The 20270-nt window shown below is 33.0% G+C and overlaps 1 protein-coding gene across 6 annotated transcripts in view; it reads left to right on the forward strand.

Annotated features, from left to right (window-relative positions):
• The window catches only part of sdk (sidekick), a 61114-nt gene that overhangs the window by 28640 nt on the left and 12204 nt on the right, over nt 1–20270 (forward strand). For 2 of the 6 annotated variants that reach the window (XM_008199451.3, XM_001811271.4), the window contains exons 2-11: nt 1296–1391; nt 9107–9283; nt 10166–10913; nt 13464–13591; nt 13909–14028; nt 14116–14268; nt 14346–14472; nt 14528–14829; nt 17041–17226; nt 17500–18132. In XM_008199451.3, the coding sequence (XP_008197673.1) occupies nt 1296–1391; nt 9107–9283; nt 10166–10913; nt 13464–13591; nt 13909–14028; nt 14116–14268; nt 14346–14472; nt 14528–14829; nt 17041–17226; nt 17500–18132 (2670 nt within the window). Of the gene's footprint in view, nt 1–1295; nt 1392–9106; nt 9284–10165; nt 10914–13463; nt 13745–13908; nt 14029–14115; nt 14269–14345; nt 14473–14527; nt 14830–17025; nt 17227–17333; nt 17361–17499; nt 18133–20270 lie in introns of all 6 variants that reach the window. The other 4 variants (XM_064355149.1, XM_064355150.1, XM_015983207.2 and 1 more) reach the window with 4 other exon arrangements.

Consider the following 20270-nt stretch of genomic DNA (forward strand, 5'->3'; position numbering starts at 1 on the left):
TGTTTTTTTTTCTGGTTTGTTAGCACTTTACTTATTTTTCTAACTTGGGTGGTGTACCTATTGAAAATTAAAAAAGTCGGCGCCCATGGTAGAAATGACTGCAAACGAGTAAAAAATAACTAAAATTAAAAATTTTCGTGATTCAATTTTGAAAGCTTAAAATTGGAGCTTGAAAAAAAAATTGAGTGATATTGCTCTGAGCGTCATTAGAACGTTGTTTTTGTTATTTATTTATTCAAATGTACATCGCCAATGTTTACTTACAATGTTTACGTTATTAATGAATTTATTAATTAATGAATCGAAACCTGCGAGCTACGGAAAGAATAATAATTAGCAAAGAAGTCATAAATAATTGGGACTCGTTATCAAAGTATAGTTCTGCAAATAGACGAGCTGAATTAATTGAAATTTGTTTTTTGACTTTTTTAAACGCGAATTTTCAACAATGGACTGGCGGTGCTCCAGTGTATCTACATTTATTCAAGTATGTTGTAATTGATAATAGTCTTAACAAGTTCCTCTTTGATGTGAAATGAAATATGTACCCGGAGTTTAAGCTGAGTTTATATTTCTTAACAAATCTTTTTCCGGGTCAGGGCGTAATTGTGACATCCCTTGCACGTCTTGCATTGTTTCACAATTCATTAAAACGCATTTGCGAACCCAGATTTCGATGAAGTTGTGAGCTTTTCATTTCGTCGATGGCATCCCGTAATTCAGAATTTCCAATTTAACTCTTAGCTTTTACAACTACATTCCCCCAGTTTAACATGTCACAAGCATTACATATGCAAATTTGAAATATGTAACTTTTATGGGCGACCGTCACAATTGCACAAGACGTATATACGGTGCGGAGTTTCGCTATAACGGGGAAAAACTATTAGATTTTATACTGACACCATGATGAGTTTCATTGTCGTAAAAAAAATATAAAACATTTACTATGGGTGCCGTGATCAGACTCGCATTCCGTGCCATTTGTCAGGGATAAAGCGGAAAAAATGGGTTCGGTGGTGTGTCGAGAAAAATTATACTTTGAGGAAAATTATTTGAAATAATCGAAGATTTGTCATGTTCCAACTTTCCGTTTGGTAGATTTCCTATGAATTGCTCGATTCAATTAGATTAATATATGAAAGTTTAAACCGATTTTTCTTGGCTTTTGTGCATCCAGCAACAAAGAGAGCAATTTTTCTAATATAAAGCGCTGGACAGGTTATTACGGCGTATTGCCTGCGACTTCCGCTGGACAGATCGATCAAGTATAATAACAATTGTTTTTTTTTCAGAAAATTCACTGCAAGCTCCAAGATTCACGACGTCGTCGGCTAGCAGTAGTATTATTAGATTAGGAACGACAAAAATTATCCAGTGCCAAGCCTTTGGTGAGTATTTTTCCGCAGAAAAATCTTCGTTTTGTCTTATGAAAATTTCATCGCGCTCGTCGGTGGGGTTATAAATGTTTGTTACGGAAGCTTTGCAATAAAGCTCATCTTTTACAGCACATATTCGCCGGGACATAATTTTTAAAATTCAACAACTAGCCCGCATTTGCCGTAATGGTGGCCCGAACTAATCCTGAAAACTTTATCGTTACATGAAATTGCGTCGGTACCGGCAATTTATAAAAGGTTAAAAGCTCCTATTCATGCAGCGCCATACTCATTTACACTGACTCTTTATACGTATACTTTTTTTCTTTGTCGCTTTATGCGGCGACGTTATAAAATATATGTGGGTTAAAAGAGAAAAAGGACTTTCAATACAGGGATTAGAAAACAAAGGCAAATGATGCAAATACAGCCGAATGTAAAAGTTGGACAGGTGTAAGTTTCAGGCAACTTCTTCCTCCACCAAGATTGATTGGTGTTCGATGCAAATACTTATTTATTCTTCCTCGGGACGCTTCGATGCCGAGTTTAGGCAAATTTTGAACGAATTTTGGCCGTTTGGGACGCCAACAACCGCGCTTCCGCAACAATCGATAAAAATAATCTTATTTCAACTAATCTGTTAATTTTCTATTTAAAGCGTTTTATTGATTTTATTGCCTTATCGAGTGGTGTAATTGGCTGTTATTTCTCCAACTAGGAACAAATATTGCGTCTTTGTTAACCAACAATTACGCTTATTATTATTTTGCATGTCGGATTCCATTAAACTTTCAAATCCGATTGGCGACAAATGATTCTTTATTGAAATGTCTCCAGAAAATATGTCTAATTTCCCTTGGTTTGGAACAATTTTCTTTTGTTCTTTGCGATATGAATTATTTAAAGAACTACCTATTGATTCTGGGGAAAACTGTTTCAATCAAATGCATTGTTGAACAAATATCGCGTTTTACATTTCCTGAATTACGTTTTGGACCAAATATATTTATGCAAAAAGGTTTCGCACAAAGCGGTTTATTTATGAATTAGCACAAATGTTATGTTATAGTGTTGAATGTAGTAATTTTATAAATGCTGCAAAAATGCTGCAAACTGAACAAATGTTTTGCCATTCAACAAGCACATTTTTACACAAAATTTCATTCACATGAGAGTATCATAAAAATCATTGGTTTCATCTTGGTTTTAATACGTAGATAATTAGCTACTTCTTTTATTCTATTTTTTATTTATAGTAATATTGAGGGTAATAAGTATTCCACTAAGTGCCAACATTATTTTTATTTGAAATCATCATCATAAATTAAAAATGTGTGCTTCATTGGTAAAAAAGACATTAGCGGAGTTTATTTATTCGGAAATAAAAATACAAGTATGAGCAATGAATAAATAAGTGAAATGTGATATTTTCTCGAAACTCGTCTAATTAAAAACCCTGAGCGTGGGAGGAGAAGCCACATTTGTCGATATGTTGCTGATAATTTTCGATAATTACTCTCAAAGAATCTAAATTTAGTCTATTTACGTACAATTTCCTTGAATGTATTTAAACACCAAACATCGATCGCAATGTCACAATTACTTTAAAAGTGGAAACTTTGCCATAAAAAGAAATAAATAAGAAATGGGGTAAACTTTTCGAAGCTAGGCATTAGTCGAGTGGATGTTGTTTTTTAATTACCGATGCAACAGCTGATTTATTTTGAAATGAAATGTTAAGGGTGCAACAGGAAGGACGATTTTTTCGACAGGAAGGGAAGTGTCTCGTTTTACATGTGGGAATTTTTGCGCCAACATTTTGGTGTTATAAAGTGAATTACAAGCGAATCAATAGTGCACCAACACTGGATTATTAAAATGTGTTAATAACGTTTTAATTAAGCAATCCAAAACAACACGTTATAAATATAAATGAAAAACCGAAAATAAAAGCGTTTTTTGTTAATACTGAACGCGGATTTACAAAGTTTTAATTTATTGAAAAACTGACAGTTATTAAATTCTACAAGCAGATATAAATCTGGGAAATTCGCCCCGTGCTGTATTCACTCGTAACTTACTGTTACAACTTGGCCCTAATAGTGCCTTAGATTGGAGATAATTTTATAATTAGTATTTTATTGTGTAACTAACAATGAAGGTAGATTAAATCTTATGAAATTTGTCGACAAAACCGCTACACTGACGCGTTTCTAACAAGCAGCCATAAAAGAAGCCTTGCAAGTGTCGTACTTCCGTACGATGTTAGTTAATATTGCCTGGACTTTGGTAAAAACTCTTGGGGCAACTAGGAACTATTCCGTGCTCTTGGTAGCAAAATTGTAATCATGCGTTAACGACAATAAAATCTGCGAGACGCAATGAGGCGTCGAATATCGAACGCAACCGTTAAAGTAATTGCCATGATAGGAAGTCTCTTTGATTTCCTGTTTGGTCTCCGAAGTACGTAATCTAGCGTCTTCGAAGACGCGAACTTATTAACCCCTCCTCGAGGACGGCTTCCAGACATGCTATTTCTGTCGCATCGACAGTCTCCAACGATATTATTAAAATCTAAATGTTTGCACTTGTACTATAAACATAATTTAAATAATCGTCGTAATACAGACCGGGGCGGTTTCGTCATGTAAATATTTGAACGTCTGATGTAGTTCTTGTAGAAACACCCAGCACGTGAACGAAGATAAAACACGGGAAGAAAGATGTGTTTACGCATATGGAGATTTTAATTAAAAGGATTTTTCTTTGGCTGGCAGATCATAAGGATAATATTTACAACCAGTTGCTATAAATAGGCGATTTTATTGGTTAATAATGCGCCAAGTCAATATTATAAATTCTTGGTGTAGTTACTAGTGTTTTAGTTAAATTGGGAAAGCGAGTAATGATGTTATAAATAAATCCACTGTTAAATTTAATTTCGTCTGTCACTTTGTCAAACTTACCGAGGCAATTATTCCCCGAAACGGATCGATAATCCCAAATAATTATTACGGTAAACTCGTAAAGAGTAAGTTATTTTTCTGATTGATTTTTGGGATGAAACTATTGTTGGGCCGATCTGTGCAAGAAACGGAAATTGCAGCTGTAGTCGGGTTCAAAGGAAATTATTCTGCCAATTAGACTGCGAGAGACCGTTGTATTGAAAATAAAATGAATTAGAGGCTAAAACAGCCGATAATTGCGTGTTTTCAATCAGATTACAGGCGCACAGAATTGAAATTAATAATTTGAACCGTTCAGTAGTGTTGAAAAAACGTGTATTATTGCGCCACAAACACGTCAATGTGCAAGACGTTAAAGTTGAGAGGTTTGGGACTGGAAGCGGTCTCAAGGGAGCTCACGCGAACTGGAGGAAGTGCAGACGAATGATGAAATTATATTTTCCCGTTGAGTACTTTATTAGACAGTACTGGCTATGTACATTTTCCTGACACTTGCTCGGTTGTAAAAATACCACCTTCGGAATATGGACAGGAGACTCTAAAGGCGACCCTCATTACCAACTTCCTCTAAGCTTCACGTTTCCGAGGTCCTTTGGAGGAAGTTCAGGACAACTAATAGCTTATTTTTCTGTTACTCCTACTCTTCTAGTTTTACACAAATTGATAAAAATCGCTTCCACAATTTTGATTTGCATGTGTAGTGAGACGAAATCATTGGATTGACCTTTTTACTATTTAAAAAATAAATTCGTCTGGAGCAAATGCAATTTTTCACTTTTGCATCTAACGGCATAGTGCTAAAAAATTTATAAAACCTGATATTTCGCTCCTTTAGGGACTAAAATATGCTCTCAAAATAGGTTTTTCTGTTGGGGAATGATGGCTCACATTTACTCCACAGCTCGAAATTAAAACTAGAACAGAGAAGGAATCGATGTTTTCCTCGTGTTAAAAAATAAATGTTTAACGATGTAATTATATTTTTTGCAAATCTTGTTGGTCTCTCGGTGAGTTTGAAGTTTTATAGCTTTTGGACAAGATTTAAATGTATTTTATAAAACAATAAAAGTACGAGTAATAAAATCAGAATCGTGGCTTTGTTGAGGATTTTTCCTTCTCTCGTTGCAACAAAAATGTCTTTATTTTTATTTATTCATGCACATATAAAATCCATGATTTATTGTTTCGTGTCGAAAAAAACCTGTAAATCAGGAAAATTGTCTGTAACTTTTAGTGTAATTATTTGAAAGCGGTTTATGAAATAAAGAAAACTTTTTGTGGCCAATTAACATCGCTGCCATTAATGAAAATAACTTTCGATTTCTTTTGTAAATACCCATTTGAACAAACTTCCGAACAAATATTTTTGTTTGTGTTTTATTAATACAAACAGTATTTTTTCCACGTTTCCGAAAATACACTTGTCTTATTAAAATTAATTAATTGTCATTTTTTCTATTCCCGGACCCGGACCCATCCACGTGTAAATAATCCAAAGAATATCATAATTACGACAGCTGTGGTGCACATTTAATCCAGGATATTTATTGTTATTGTTGAGTTAATTGTGGGTTTATTTATGAACTCGGCCCGATCTAATGAATAGTAAACAAACCCGAATCTTCAGGTGGGCGCCACTATTTACCTGTCATTTCTCGAATTCTTTTCATTCATTCTTCTCCCTAATCCCCCATAAAGCCACTCGATGAAGGCATTAAAAAAATCCTGATTTATGAATTTTTGAAGACGGAAGGTACTAGCCTCCAAGCCTGAAATATCAACAAAAGGAAGTTCACTCATGCTTATCAAGTTACTGAAGCAGTACACTTTCCTTGGGTCTTTTTCGGAGTCATTGGTGCACCACATTACACATAATATAACGGTCAAGTCGGTCGTTACACTTAACTAATTTTGAAACAAAACTTTGGGTTTTAAACGCCGACGCTTCATTATTTTTACCGAAACAGAGGAGAATGAGAGTAAGACGAGACGCAATTAAATCTCGTCCGCTTTTTTATTTGTGAACACAATTAAATGTGGTATTATGAATTCATACATTCTTCGGTTATCGTGCAACATCTGGACAATGAGCATTCTTCTATTGCGTGCAGGTATAATTAGGAGCCTTCCTGTCGCTTTTGCAAGCGTATACAGAGACGCGACAAAATAATTTTGCGTTAATTACGCGATCGACAAAGCGGAAAAAATGCAATATCGGAGGCAATTAGCTCATTTCTCGGCCTGGGAAACCGTATATGTGGAAAGTAACTCAATATTTCCGTGATTATGGCTGCCGTTCTTCATTCGATACTTGAGAGTTTTAATTCGTTGGAGAAATTTTCACGGAGCGTCACCGGAATCGATGTTCACGCACTTGTGTCAAGTTGTTGTCCGGATTTATGTGCCGTACTAATTATTCACTTTGACTAATCTGGAGTAATCACATTGCTTTAGTGGAACATGTCTCCATTGAACTTGGTCCATTAATAATAATAATAACAGGTAACAACCAATTTGAATAAATCAAATTTACATTAATGAAGCCAATGCATTAACAATTTTGCCCGTGTCCGAAGGGTTTATGGCCGTGATCTTAGACGCACATTATGCCAAAGGTGTCCTGAAATAATAATAATAAGAACGCCCTTGTCCCATCTAATATTTACAGATTTCACTGTTCAATTTGCTTCACTCTTAGTCTCAACGAACAGTTAAATTTTAAAGAGTCACTCTGTAATTTAATTCCTCCAGCACATAATAACAAAACTTTTAAAATAAAATTGGCCGGCTAATTTCGTCCGTCGTGTGTAATATAAAACTTTCGGGTAACCCGCCCGAGAAGTCCTGCAAAATTCAATTCTAATTGCTCGAATTTATATTTTAGCGAAAACAACCCGACATGTACTACTTGCCAAGTATACAGGATGCGGCAATTATATCGTCGACAATACTTTAATTAATTTTTTTATTTCTTAGTTCGGTATTTGGCAGATTTTAATTTTTTCTTTCTTGGAGTCTTGAAAATGAATGCCTGAAGTCGGTATCAACTTCTTTATTTCAAATGGAAAGCTATATATTTTAATGCGTTTTTGGATTACTAGGGTTATTTTGGTATAGTTTTCATAAGCTTTTCCTATACCTAAATTTAGCCGTTTACGAAATATTTAGGATTTTTGATTTTTTTTAATTTGCACCTTCCAGTTCAAAAATTGATAACTTTACCATTTTTTAAATTCTGGAAATATTTCTTAGCTTATTTTAAAGAGGAAGTTTATAACTTTCCTTTGGTGGTTTCAAATTTATAAAAAAGCATAACAAATCCTAAATGTTTAAAGTTAAGTTTTGAGAACTTTAAGCCCTCATAATTCATTTTTTTCAAATGAAATGTCATTTTGTTTCATTAAATCGTAGAGAATTTAATTCTGCATCGATCTGTATTAGCATTCCCTATACTTATGTTTAATAAAAATTTTCAAGTTACGATCTTTTTGTTGGAATTGAGAAATTCATTAGCCATACCTTTGCTCATAGGTTGCCACGGAAAAGAGAAAAAAATGTGACAAATTAAAGTCTTTTAAACCAACATTCAATTAAATTAATTTTGTTTTCACAGGACGGACAACATAGTTTTGAACAAAGATTCTCGTTTGTTTAATCAGAAATGTTTTTATGGCAAACTATGCAAAAATAGCTGTGGTTAGTAATAAATTTTCTACAATGTCAAAAAAACCAACATAACTTGAAAATTATCACAGATGGGTATAGGGAATGGTAATACAAATCGTTGCAAAATGAATTCTCCTTCATCTAGTAATATAAAAATTTTGACATCACATTTGAAAAAAATAAGTTATGGGTACTTGAAGTTGTTCAAACTTAACTTTTTGGGTTTGTTAACTTCTTTTCCAATTTTGAACACACTGGAGAACCGATAAAGGCCTTCTTTTTTAATTCTCCCAATGTGATTTTAAAATCTCTAAAACTAAGAGAGTTACCGATTTTTTAAGTGACAGGTGCAAATCCAAAAATTTTCAAAAAATTATAAATATCTCAAAAACGGTTAAATTTAAGTATAGGGACACGTGACAAAAACGGCCTTAAAATAATACAACTAATCCAAAAACGCAGTGAAAAACATAGCTTTCTATTTAAAATAAGAGAGTTAACATCGACTTACTGTATAATGTGTACCAACTTTTAATACATCTATCTAATGTGGAGTTTAGAAGGAACAGGCTGTAGATACCAATCATAATTACCTCATTTATGTTAAGTTTTCAGTTTGAAACGTTTCTCTCGATTCTACAGAGTGACCTGAAGTAAAAAAAAGTGTGGAATGTTTTATTTTTAATTTTTGGAGAGCTCGTAAAGCATTCGCTGTGTAGATGGCGCCTATAAATCGCGGATTCAGAAAACACCCGTTTGAATTTATTCTCGTAAATAGAAACAAACTCGGAGTGTTTGCCGTTGCAACAAATAGCCTCTACACTAGAATTTACTAGCATGAATCCGGTGCAAATATAAACTTAATCGATTCTGTATATTGCCGTTTTATAGTTTAATAAAGCCGACATTAACATAGTCGCAAACCTGCACGAAAAGCGGGTTATTGTCAATCTCTCATTTTTACGAATTGGCGTTGCACCTGCGTCAACAATACAGATATTTCACTTTTGCTAGTTATTTGTGAAATATGTGGTGGAAATCGGCACGAACGCGAGCTTAACTTACTTAAAATGTGTGTGTTTTTTCAATTTTCAGGCAATCCCTCGCCGCAGTTTAGGTGGCTGAAAGACTGGGTGCCAATAACTGAATTTTCAACCGATGCTTACTACAAAATCATCTCCGCTAGTCATAAGGATGAGGGCAGCTACAGGTGTATAGCAGCCAACAAAATCGGCTCAATACTCAGCGAGGAAATGAAGATTCTCGTAGCGTGTAAGTGCAGAAGTTGCATGATAGCTTTAGGGAGTGCGTTATTAACTGACACGGTTATAAAGCGATGAAGGCAGCATCCAAAAAACGTGTATTATAAACGTGGGCGCAAGAATGAAATGCACGAGTGAAAGAAAGGGCCACAGACCGCAAAAGCCCCATTTTTATGTCTTGGTCTCTTGGAATCAAGTAGCTCTTTTGTTACAAATCTCGCTATTGTCCGAAAGCTCACAATGTGTGTAAGAGGATAAGGTGATAACGTTGTAATTTGGGCTTCCAGTCACACCTTACACAAGGATTAGGATTATAATGTCAGCACTTTTTACAATTAGATAATCGATCTCTCCAATTGTCTGAAAACAAAGCGTGGCTAATTAGTTCTTGGCCAACAAAATCATTTGCACTTTTACTTTCACCAAACTTTTTATCGAGCTTCGGGACACAAATTGTTCACCTTGAATCAAGGAAAATTTACTTTGTCCGTGCTTTGTACACTGAACATAATGTCGAATAAATTACAGTAATTACGAGCGTTTACCTGGCTGTTACTACTGACAGTTGTTTTTCTTTATTGTCGGTTTTCATTTTTTGTAAAGTTTGATTCATGTCTGATATCCTAGATATCGTATCGATTCTAAATTTGAAACTTTTCGTGGTTTTTGCAAGAAACCATTTAATTCTCTCGTTATTTCCGTTAAATCTCATTTAATCTCGATGAGTTCATTGCCTCTTGAAAGAGCTTTATTTCAGGCTTAAAATATTTAAATTATTAGTTGTGAAGAGTATGCAATACCGTTGAGGAATTTCTCAAGATTTTGCATGATTTAAACAAATCACAAGAATTTCTGGCCGCTTTCACACGCCTGTTAAATTGTTGCTCCACAGACATGAAGGTTTTCGAAGACCAGACTGAAAAGAGCGAGTCCGTCGTCGAAGGGCAAGCTGCAATTTTAAATCTTCCGGAAATCGAGTCGAAGCCTAAGCCTGAGGTGACCTGGCACACCGAAAGCGGTCAATTACCATACGCTCAAAAATACGCCAAATCGAAATCCAACCAGCTTATCATCCTATCGACTGACAAGTCCGACCAGAAAGCGTACAGGGCGCGTGCAATAAACACCCAAGAGGGCAAGGAAGAGAACAGCGCTTTTATAAGACTGACCGTGCAAGAATCGAGCGATCACAAGGAAATCGCGCCGCAAATTATTGTCCCTCCCGAAGACGTGAAAATCGTCAGAGGGACAGCTCAGACAACTTTGGATTGCATCGCCAACGCCAGGCCGCTGCACGAATTGGAGACGTTGTGGTTCAAGGATGATATTTTGATAGAGAATGGGGGAATGTACTCGCTGAACGATATTTGGAACAGGAGTTTGACGTTAATTTCGGTTAACACCACCCAAAGTGGACAATATGAATGCCGTGTTAGGCTGAGATCGGAACGGTTTGATACTGTCACAGCTAAAGCGATTGTTACTGTACTTGAAAAACCGAGATTTGTGAGCGCCACAAGGGCCGAAACGTTGGGCGAGTACGGAACACCCATTAGCCTACCTTGCGATGTGGTTGGAATACCGAAACCCAATGTTACGTGGTATAAAAACAGCCAAGAGGTTGATCTGACCGACAAGAGGTGAGTGATTTATTATTACACGATGTCTTCCTAGTCACTAATAAAGTTCTAAAAAGTCGCTTATGATCCTCGCGTATTTCTATGAAATAGTACGTTTTGTTTTTGCTGAAATTACATCACAAAATTACCTGAGAGTCTAATGTTAATGCATGCTATTATCAATGTTTTATATCCCGTGAAAATATGTTTTCCGCTGGATGTTTTATTATTATAATGAAAAAAGAAAATGCAAAAATGAGGTAGATTTGTGAATGTTTCAAAATGAAAATGACAACATCGTGTTTTTATCCTTTGATGAAAGTTGGAAATTGTCTTTTTAAAGGAGAGTCAACAGTTACGTTGACCGAAACTGGAAGTGTGCTAATGCTTGATTATGATTTTTTTTATTTTAATATGTTTATTCACTCTTTGGTAATACATACTGCAATGGATTATTGCCCAAGGGCGAAAGGAATTTTTTCTCGCATTTTTCCAATATTTTTCTCTCAATAGGTATGCTTTACAAGTAGCAAATTTAAAATATTTCTCGACATTTTCAAAGAATGTTTTTATTATAAAAGAGTTATCTTAAAATCTAAAGTCAAAATAAGGGTTATTTATTTTTTGTTGTCTGCGCATGTGACCAATTGCATCAGTAATCTTATTATTACTTGAGAAATAAATAAATTTCACTCTTGATACACTACAGACTGAACCAAAAGTAACACATTTTTGTTGTGAATTAATTTTCAAAAAATCTTCGAACAGGTCGATTTTATTTTTTGAAGGCGCTACATTTCAACACCTTATAGTGATATTTCTGACCTCATTTTAACGTCATTTTTAATTTTTTTAAATGACAACTGGCTTTTTTCATTTGTGTCATTGATACATAGTACATATTTTTCTTTCTTTTTTTTTGGTAAGTGTAAGAAATTCAAAAAATTAAACCAAGAAAAAATTAAATTAAGAAGAAAATAAAATAAAAAAATTATAAGTTATTGTGCGTATTACACAAAGAGCTTTATCTTTTCGTTCTTACTTTATTTTATAAGGGTTGATTGTTTTTTGTTTATTTTTTGTGTTTCGGTTACCTATTACGTGTTTTCATGCTAAATTAAAATTATTAAATTAAATTAAATCTATATTTTTTTTACTTTTTTTCTACTTATTTTTTTTCTTATTGCCAGAAAAATAAAGATGTGTGCGTAGTGTAGTATCTAAAGCAGTAAATAAAAAATGTCGGTTGTCATTTAGAAAAATTAAGAATAACGTCACAACTCAACAAATCATATATGTCAATTTAATGTCAAAATGCAGCATTCAAAAAAGTAAAATTGACCTGTTCGATGATTTTTTTGAAAAGTGTCTAATAACAAAAACATGAATTCAATTTGTTATAAAATTTTGTGTTTTTTTTTTTTTGAAAAATTTATATTTGTTACACGAATTGAATATCATTAAAATCATCATTGAGATATCCAACTTTTTGGCGGTTTGACACACCTATACATTATCGACTATTTGCTAAAATTACAAGTTTTTCTTATTATTTCAAATTTTTGCTATTGTTAAGAATTCCTTGCCATAGACTGATTTAAAAGTACCGGATAATCTCCTATGACAAAAAATTGTTTAAGACTTTTTTCACGAGATATATAGCTCTTCAAAGTTAAATTTTTAAGATACGTTTTTTTATCTTCAAATCATATTTTCTGGACTTTATTTAGCGGAAACGACAGCTCTTGGAACATTAAGCAAATCCCTGTTGAAAAAAAATCAACAATTAATGTTTTATGGTGTACAAAACAATAAAAAAACTTACAAATTAGACAACAAATTAAATTCGGCTTCATAGGAAATAAAAGAGCGAAAAATCAAGACCGTCGTTAAGAAAAACAAATTAAAAAATATACATATTAAACATACCATATTAGCGTTAGTCTGACACTTTTTAATCACCCTGTAAAGGTTTTACTTGAATTGACTGGAACAGTCAAAAGAACAGTTTTATATAGTTTCTTTCATGTTCAAATATGATCTTTGCCAATGTATATCTTCTAACTTTGCTAATTTTTTGTATCTAAAGTAGCGCACTTAAAAAATTTGAAACTGATAAAGATTAATCAAGAAATTTAAAAAAATACATTATTTTAAAGTTTGAGCATAAAGCACTGTTGATAATTATTTTCTTTTAATTATTTAGTTGATTGTTGTTTTATTTTTGAAAACAATGCGTCAGTTATCCTTTCGTGTAACCCGCCATTTGAACAATTTTGTTTATCACATTTTAGATTTTTTACATTTTAATTCAATTTATATTCAATTATATTGTTATTATTGTTGTGTCCATTTGGAAAATGACAAATAATTATGTTTAAAATCGATACCATTATTTTTACCACAACACAAAGGTTTCTTGTTAATCAGCCAAACAATTAGTGCCAAAAATAAAACACATCCAATTTCAATTTCCCCCTTTTCTTAATAAAAAAATCATAAATCACGTTACACAAAACGGCTTTTGTCTATCCATTTCCCACCTCTTTATTCGAAAATTTCGCATTCCAGGTACGTCCTCGAAGAAGACAATTCATTACGTATTAAAAAGCTGTTAATAAACGACAGCGGCATGTTTCAATGTTTTGCCAAAAGCGAGGCAGGGGAAAGTTCAATTTCGACATGGTTAAAGGTGAAAAGTAAGTATTGGCATAAAACTCAAACCCGAAATAAAATTTTTCACCACTATCATGCAGAGCGGAGAAAAGTGAGAAGTTTAGCGGCTAGATATGCCAGATTGAGAAGTTCCGGCGAACGCCATAGCAAAAAGAATTTTGTTTTTGTGACACAATGTAAGGGCAACTGAATTGGAATGCCGACACTTTGCACTTGTAGTTTGAAGTTTTGTGGCATTGTATTGTTTGCACATTTTTTTTTTAATTTGTATAAAGCATGAAGTGATGAATTTTTTTTGCACCAATGCTAATACGTGATTCTGATAACATGTATATTGTAGCTGCGGGTCCCGTGATGGAATTAGGGCCTCAAAATGCCACAGTTCTCGATGGTAAAGACGCAACTTTAGCTTGCCGAGCTGTAGGAGCCCCAACACCCAATATCACCTGGTTTTACAAAGGTATGGTCGGTTTTATGTTGAATTAAAGTGAGGCTTTGTGACAAATAACGCCTTCTGCATGGTTGTGTGCATTACTAATGTTTTCAGGGGATCTTATTGAGACCTCAAGCCGCGTCCAAATTCTCGACACTGGAGACTTGCTAATAGCTGCTGTTAAGGAATCAGATGTTGGAATGTACACTTGTTTAAGAGCCAACGAAGCCGGCGAAGTACGAGGCTCTGCACATTTGGGAGTCTTGGGTCAGTAAAAACGCCTGCATGTTTCCGTCCCAAAATTAAAAATTCCTGCCCGGTTGTAACTCCGTTTTTGTTTACAGTTCGCACCCAAATCATCCAACCTCCGGTGGACACGCGGGTGCTCCTCGGGCATACGGCCACTCTTCAGTGTAAAATCTCCTCCGATCCTGCTGTCCCTTTCGACTTGCGGTGGTACAAAAATAAACAGTGCGTAGTTGTCGTTGTTTTAGCGCTCGGTTTGATTTTTGTTTTGTGTGTTTAGAGCTTTAAATCCGAAAGCGAGTTCAAGGATAAGTATTTTAAAGGATGGCACTTTGGAAATACAAGCAGTTCGAGCTGCGGATGTCGGTCTCTACACATGCTCGATTAAATCACCTGGTGGTAACGAAACTAGATCGGCTAAATTGAGCGTTATCGAACTACCATACGCCCCTACTAATGTTAAAGCCGAAAGACTGGATACGGCCTCGCAAAGGGCGGTTAATGTCAGTTGGATACCTGGATTCGATGGAAATAGTCCGATAAAACAATTTATTATACAAAAAAGAGAGTTGCCTGAACTTGGTATGTATGGCTTTTTTCAACGGAAAAGAACGAACTATGTTTTTGTGTTTCATTGGTGGTTTAAGGGCTCATGCGCTTGGTTTGTAGGTGTAAGGGCTTGCTTGGGACAGTTTTTAATATCAATCTTTTCCATTTATGCATGATTTGTAGGCATTTTAATCTTTAAAGTTTTTAAAGTTTTATTTAACATCAGGTTTGGGCTTTAGGTATATTTCTATAAAACTCTTCCGGTTGTTTAATAATGCAAGACTTGGGCAAAATAAATGTTATTTGGCAGATTTGATAATAGAAACTTATTAAGTAAATTAAAAACAATCTAGAAAGAGGTAAGTGCCTTGTTTTGTCTAGGGAAGACTTTGTTTAAAAAAAAAACTCCATAATTTCCATAAAAGTAACGCGTCTTGGTCAAAATAGAATTAGAAATAGATAGAATTCCTATGTATACAACACCGTTAGAAAAACCTTTAGAAAAAAAATAAGACCACATCAGCAACATACAGTAATTTTTTTATAAAAAAAAGATTTGAGTCTCTTACATCAGCATGGAGTTTTTGATAGTAGTTAATTTAAAAAAATTAAAATGCTTCATTTTTATTTTTATTTTTTTTGTATATGTTTTTGGAATTAATGGATTATTTCAATATTCATTATGAAATGTGTAATAGTCGTAAACAATAATAATGTACTATCAGAAGAGGTTTTTTTTTTACTGAATAAAACTCATTAACAGCTTAATACTACATTTTTCCACATTATTTTTGATGTTAATTTTATAAAAAGCTAAATTACGTCTGTGTATTATTCAATGTTTTTCGGAAATATTTAAACAAATTTTGAAAATTTTGAGGATTTAGAAATAACTGGTTTTGTCCAAATTTTGAGATTTTAAAATTAATAAAAAATAAACATTAAAAATATGCATTTACATAGAATAGATCCCAATATGTTTTTTTCACTAATTGAAATAAAGCAAAACACAAACGAAAAGGTCTTTATCTTTTGAATATTTTTTGTTAGCTTTAACAATACACTTGCCAAAAAAAAGCTACAACATCCAGTATTTTTGAATGAAGAAAGAAAAAAAACAATAAGTCTCCTTTACATCAGCATGGAGTTTTTAAAAAATGCTATTTTAACTAAGCACATTTTCATTTTTGTTATTTTGTGTTTATTTATTTATTTATTTTTTGAAATTAATTGAATTAATTGATTATCGTATTATTCATTATGAAATAATGTAATATCAGAATAGGTTTCTTTATTTAGAGAAACTCATTACCTTTTTTATTCCACATTATTTATGATGTAAATTTTATTAAAAAACAAACAGTAGATATAAAACATCTTGTTTACTAATTTTAGGGAACATGGGAAAGTTCTAATTTATTTACCAAATCTTAATTAAAGAAAATATTTTTGTTTAATGTTGAACAAATGAGTTTAAAAAATTAAGAAAGAGCAAAAATGTAGTAAATCCATACATGTTTACATGAGTAATTAATTACTTCATTACTTTCTCCCCCAACTATGGGTTTTTAGAATATTGGTAGTTTGGAGAAATGTTTCAAAAAAGTTTCAAGGAAATTAACTTAAATTTTGCAGTTTGAACATTGGACATTTTTTCAGAAATATTCAAACAAATTTTGAAAATAATTTGGATTTAGAAATAACTGCGGTTTTGCCCAATTTTTAAGATTTGATAATTAATATTAATAATAAGATGTCCATTTTTCTTATAATCTGCTGAATAGATCCCAATATGTTTTTTTTTCACTTATTTGATTAAAGTAAAACATAAACGAAAATGTCATTATCTTCTGAATATTTCTCGAATACGTGGTGAAGAGTGGTGTAGTCCCTTATGCCTTTACATTAAGGTCTGCCAAATATTTACCTTGTGTAATGTGTTTTTGATAGTTTTTAATTTGCGCAGTTTTAATTTAATTGCATTACGCAGTGTTTTTAACAATCGCTGAATTCAATTAAGAACCATGATATGGCCAAACCTTTTCTTTTCCGCACGACTAGGTCATAGCGAACACAAAAACATCGTTTGAAGCATGAGCATGTGGCTGGTGGTATTGTAAACCAATTTGTTATTTTTATTGTAAATACTGATTGGTGCATGCTCATCGAAAAGTCGATTTTTTCTCTAACCCGACCTTTATGAAAAACAGTTTTATTTTGTTCCATTAGTTCCTCCGATTTCAGGCCCAATTCCAGATCCTTTACTCAATTGGGTAACTGAACTCAGTAACGTATCAGCCGAACAAAGGTGGATTTTATTAACAAATTTAAAAGCAGCTGCTGCATATCAGTTCCGAGTTAGCGCCGTTAATAGTGTGGGAGAAGGAAGTCCGTCCGAACCCAGTAACCAAGTCATGTTACCTCAAGAAGGTTGGTGTTGTTTTATTAAAAGTGTTACTTTATCGTAAGCGATGACTATAAAACAGTTGTGATAAATGAAACGTACATTGTTTGTTGTATTAATTTTTATCGTGCAGGCAGCTCATATGAATTTCTATTTAAAGGTGGGATCAATGTTTTATGCATGTCGTCAGTTTTGTTACTGTCCGACTGTCTTTCTGTACATACACAATTTCCAAATCAATTTTTTTCACTTCAGCTCGGTTAAAGTGAATATTTTTATCAAACAATTCGTAATTTTAGCCCCTTCTGGACCTCCTGTTGGTTTCGTGGGTTCAGCCCGAAGTTCCTCCGAAATCATAACACAGTGGCAGCCACCTCTCGAAGAGCACCGTAACGGTCAAATCCTCGGTTACATAATCAGATACAAATTATTCGGTTACACCAACAGTCCTTGGATCGTTCAAAACATAACAAACGAAGCGCAAAGAAATTACTTAATTCAAGATTTAATAACTTGGAAAGATTACATCGTCCAGATCGCCGCCTACAACAACAAAGGCGTTGGGGTTTTCACCGAAGGCGCCCGAATTAAGACCAAGGAGGGCGTCCCCGAAGCCCCCCCTATAATTCAAACGGTGGTCCCCCTGAACTCCACCACAATCCAAATCACGTGGAAACCGCCAGATCCGCAAAAAATCAACGGAATCAACCAGGGATATAAAATCCAAGCGTGGCAAACCGACAAAAACGGCGACTTATTTGAAGCCAAAATGATAACAGTTCACCCGAATTTACTCGACCCGAACCAGGAACAAACGGCGCTTATGACGGGCCTAGAGAAGTTCACCGACTACAATGTTACGGTCCTGTGCTTCACCGACCCTGGTGATGGCGAAATCAGCGAGTTTGTCCCAGTGAAAACAAAAGAAGATGGTTAGTAAACATATTTTTTACTCTTTTACACGCAGGGCCGGATTATAGTTGTGGGGGCCTTTAATCATTCCACTTCTAGTTTTTTTAACTAAGATAAACACATATAAACAGTAAATAACTTAATAAAATTAAAAACAAAACTTATAAATAACGAATGAAAAAATAAAACAAAGTATCCTTTACGTATTCTAAAACTGAATTTTACAATTTATACAAAAAATTTATTAACAATATTGAAATTAGGATTCTTAACTAAAGAAAAAATATGACTCGTATTACACAAAACTAAAGTTTAATTAAAGTGTGTCCTAATTTTTTTGTGGTTTTTATTGTAAACGAAAAATTTTGTTAAACAAGTACTACTTGAGGTATTTCCGATCAGTATAATTTTTTGTGCGTATATTTATTTTACAGTAGTACCAGAAATCAGCGTTTTCACTGTGCATGGGATTTTTGTTCAGAATTTTTCTACATTTTCCTTCTACCAAAAATTATTCAAATAGTAAAAAAATATTATCTTTTAAATTGTCGCTTTAAAAAAGAGCTTCACTGTTGGCCTGAAGATGTGTGATGTTTAAAAAATAAAGATAGAAGTCTAATCATAATTTTTAATTATGTCTGATACCATTCTCTTTACGACAGGATATAAAAGAATATATTTCATAGACGTTTTTTGAAATTATTTTAAGTCTAAGTTTGATTTAAATTAATTCAACAAAACAGTAGTTTTCTTAAACTAAATAATAAAAAAAACAAAAACGTGTCTAATAAAACAAAAACAATTTTCTGTGTTACTGTGTGTTACTTATAATAAAATTTAAGAGATTGTAAGAATTTGTGACAAAAATCTGGATTTTGTTTCAGGTAATTTATACCTCTCTCAATTTTTTTTTTTTTTCAATCGGCATGTCCATATTTCGAGACCTGTTTGTCAAATTTTCCTAAACATGAATTCACAAATTAACAAAATTGTAAAACATGATAAAAAATACAGCATAAATTTTAGGATTTATGTGTTTATTTCGAGTTGAAGTAAACCTTCCTTAAATTGTTCCATGGCTTTTCCAAAATTGATATTTAAATTGTTACTAAAAAGAAACTTAATAACTATTTAAACATTGAACACATTGTCTAGGGCAAATTATTTGTAGAACATCTACATAATTTAGAAAGCTGCAACCAGAAAGAATTTCTTTTGAATAAGTGTATCCAATCTGTTAAATTGTAAATAAAAAATGTGTTTTTTTTATTCAATTTGAATCATACTTAGTTTTCGAAAAACGTCGATGAAATATTTTCTTTTATATCCTGTTGTAAAGGGATAGGTTTCAGGTTTATTTAAAAACTGAGATTAGAGTTGGACATTTTTATCTAACAAGCCATCTTCAGACCTAACTTGAGCGATGTTTAAATATTAGTTTATACGAAAAGTTTGTCAGAAATGTGTTGCTAATCTCAACATTTATTTAATAAAATAAAAATAAATAAACTATTAACTATTCTAGATAAATAAAAATAATGTAAAGAATAAAACTTTCTATAACAAAAATAAAAAATTAAAATAAACGCAATTTGGGACTAGCAATGTTTTTCTTCAGAATTTTTTGCTTAAAACACTGTTTGAATGACAATAGAAATTACAAAATTCCGATTCGTGTATTATTTCAGTGTTTTTAATTTTATTTTATTAATATATTTTTTTTTAATAATTAATTACCTGATCGGCCGCTTTATACGAGAAGTTGCGCAGTTTTGTGTACACTAAGTACCGTATCTCCTAAACCAAGAGAGATCCCATTTTGCGACTCATGGTGTAAAATCTATATACTTTAAGCTATTTTTTTTAATAAAAATAATTAAAAAAAATGGTCCAAGTTATTTAAATTCGAATTTGAAACTTCATTTCCTATTTTCTACACGAAAAAGATTTTAAATTTCGAATCTGATTTCAGAATTAGAAAACAGTGAATTTTCTAGTATGGTTTATATTTATAAAGCATCATCTTAAATATTTTGTTCCGCATTAGCTATTTGAATAACAGTTTCTCTTATACTTCGCCAATTTTTTAAAAGCCAATAACTTTGCAAATAAGTCTTATACAAAGAAATTATACTTTCTAGGAGAACAATTATTCCCG

Source organism: Tribolium castaneum, chromosome 2 (genome assembly GCF_031307605.1).
Source record: "Tribolium castaneum strain GA2 chromosome 2, icTriCast1.1, whole genome shotgun sequence".
NCBI classification, from domain to species: Eukaryota; Metazoa; Arthropoda; class Insecta; order Coleoptera; family Tenebrionidae; genus Tribolium; species Tribolium castaneum.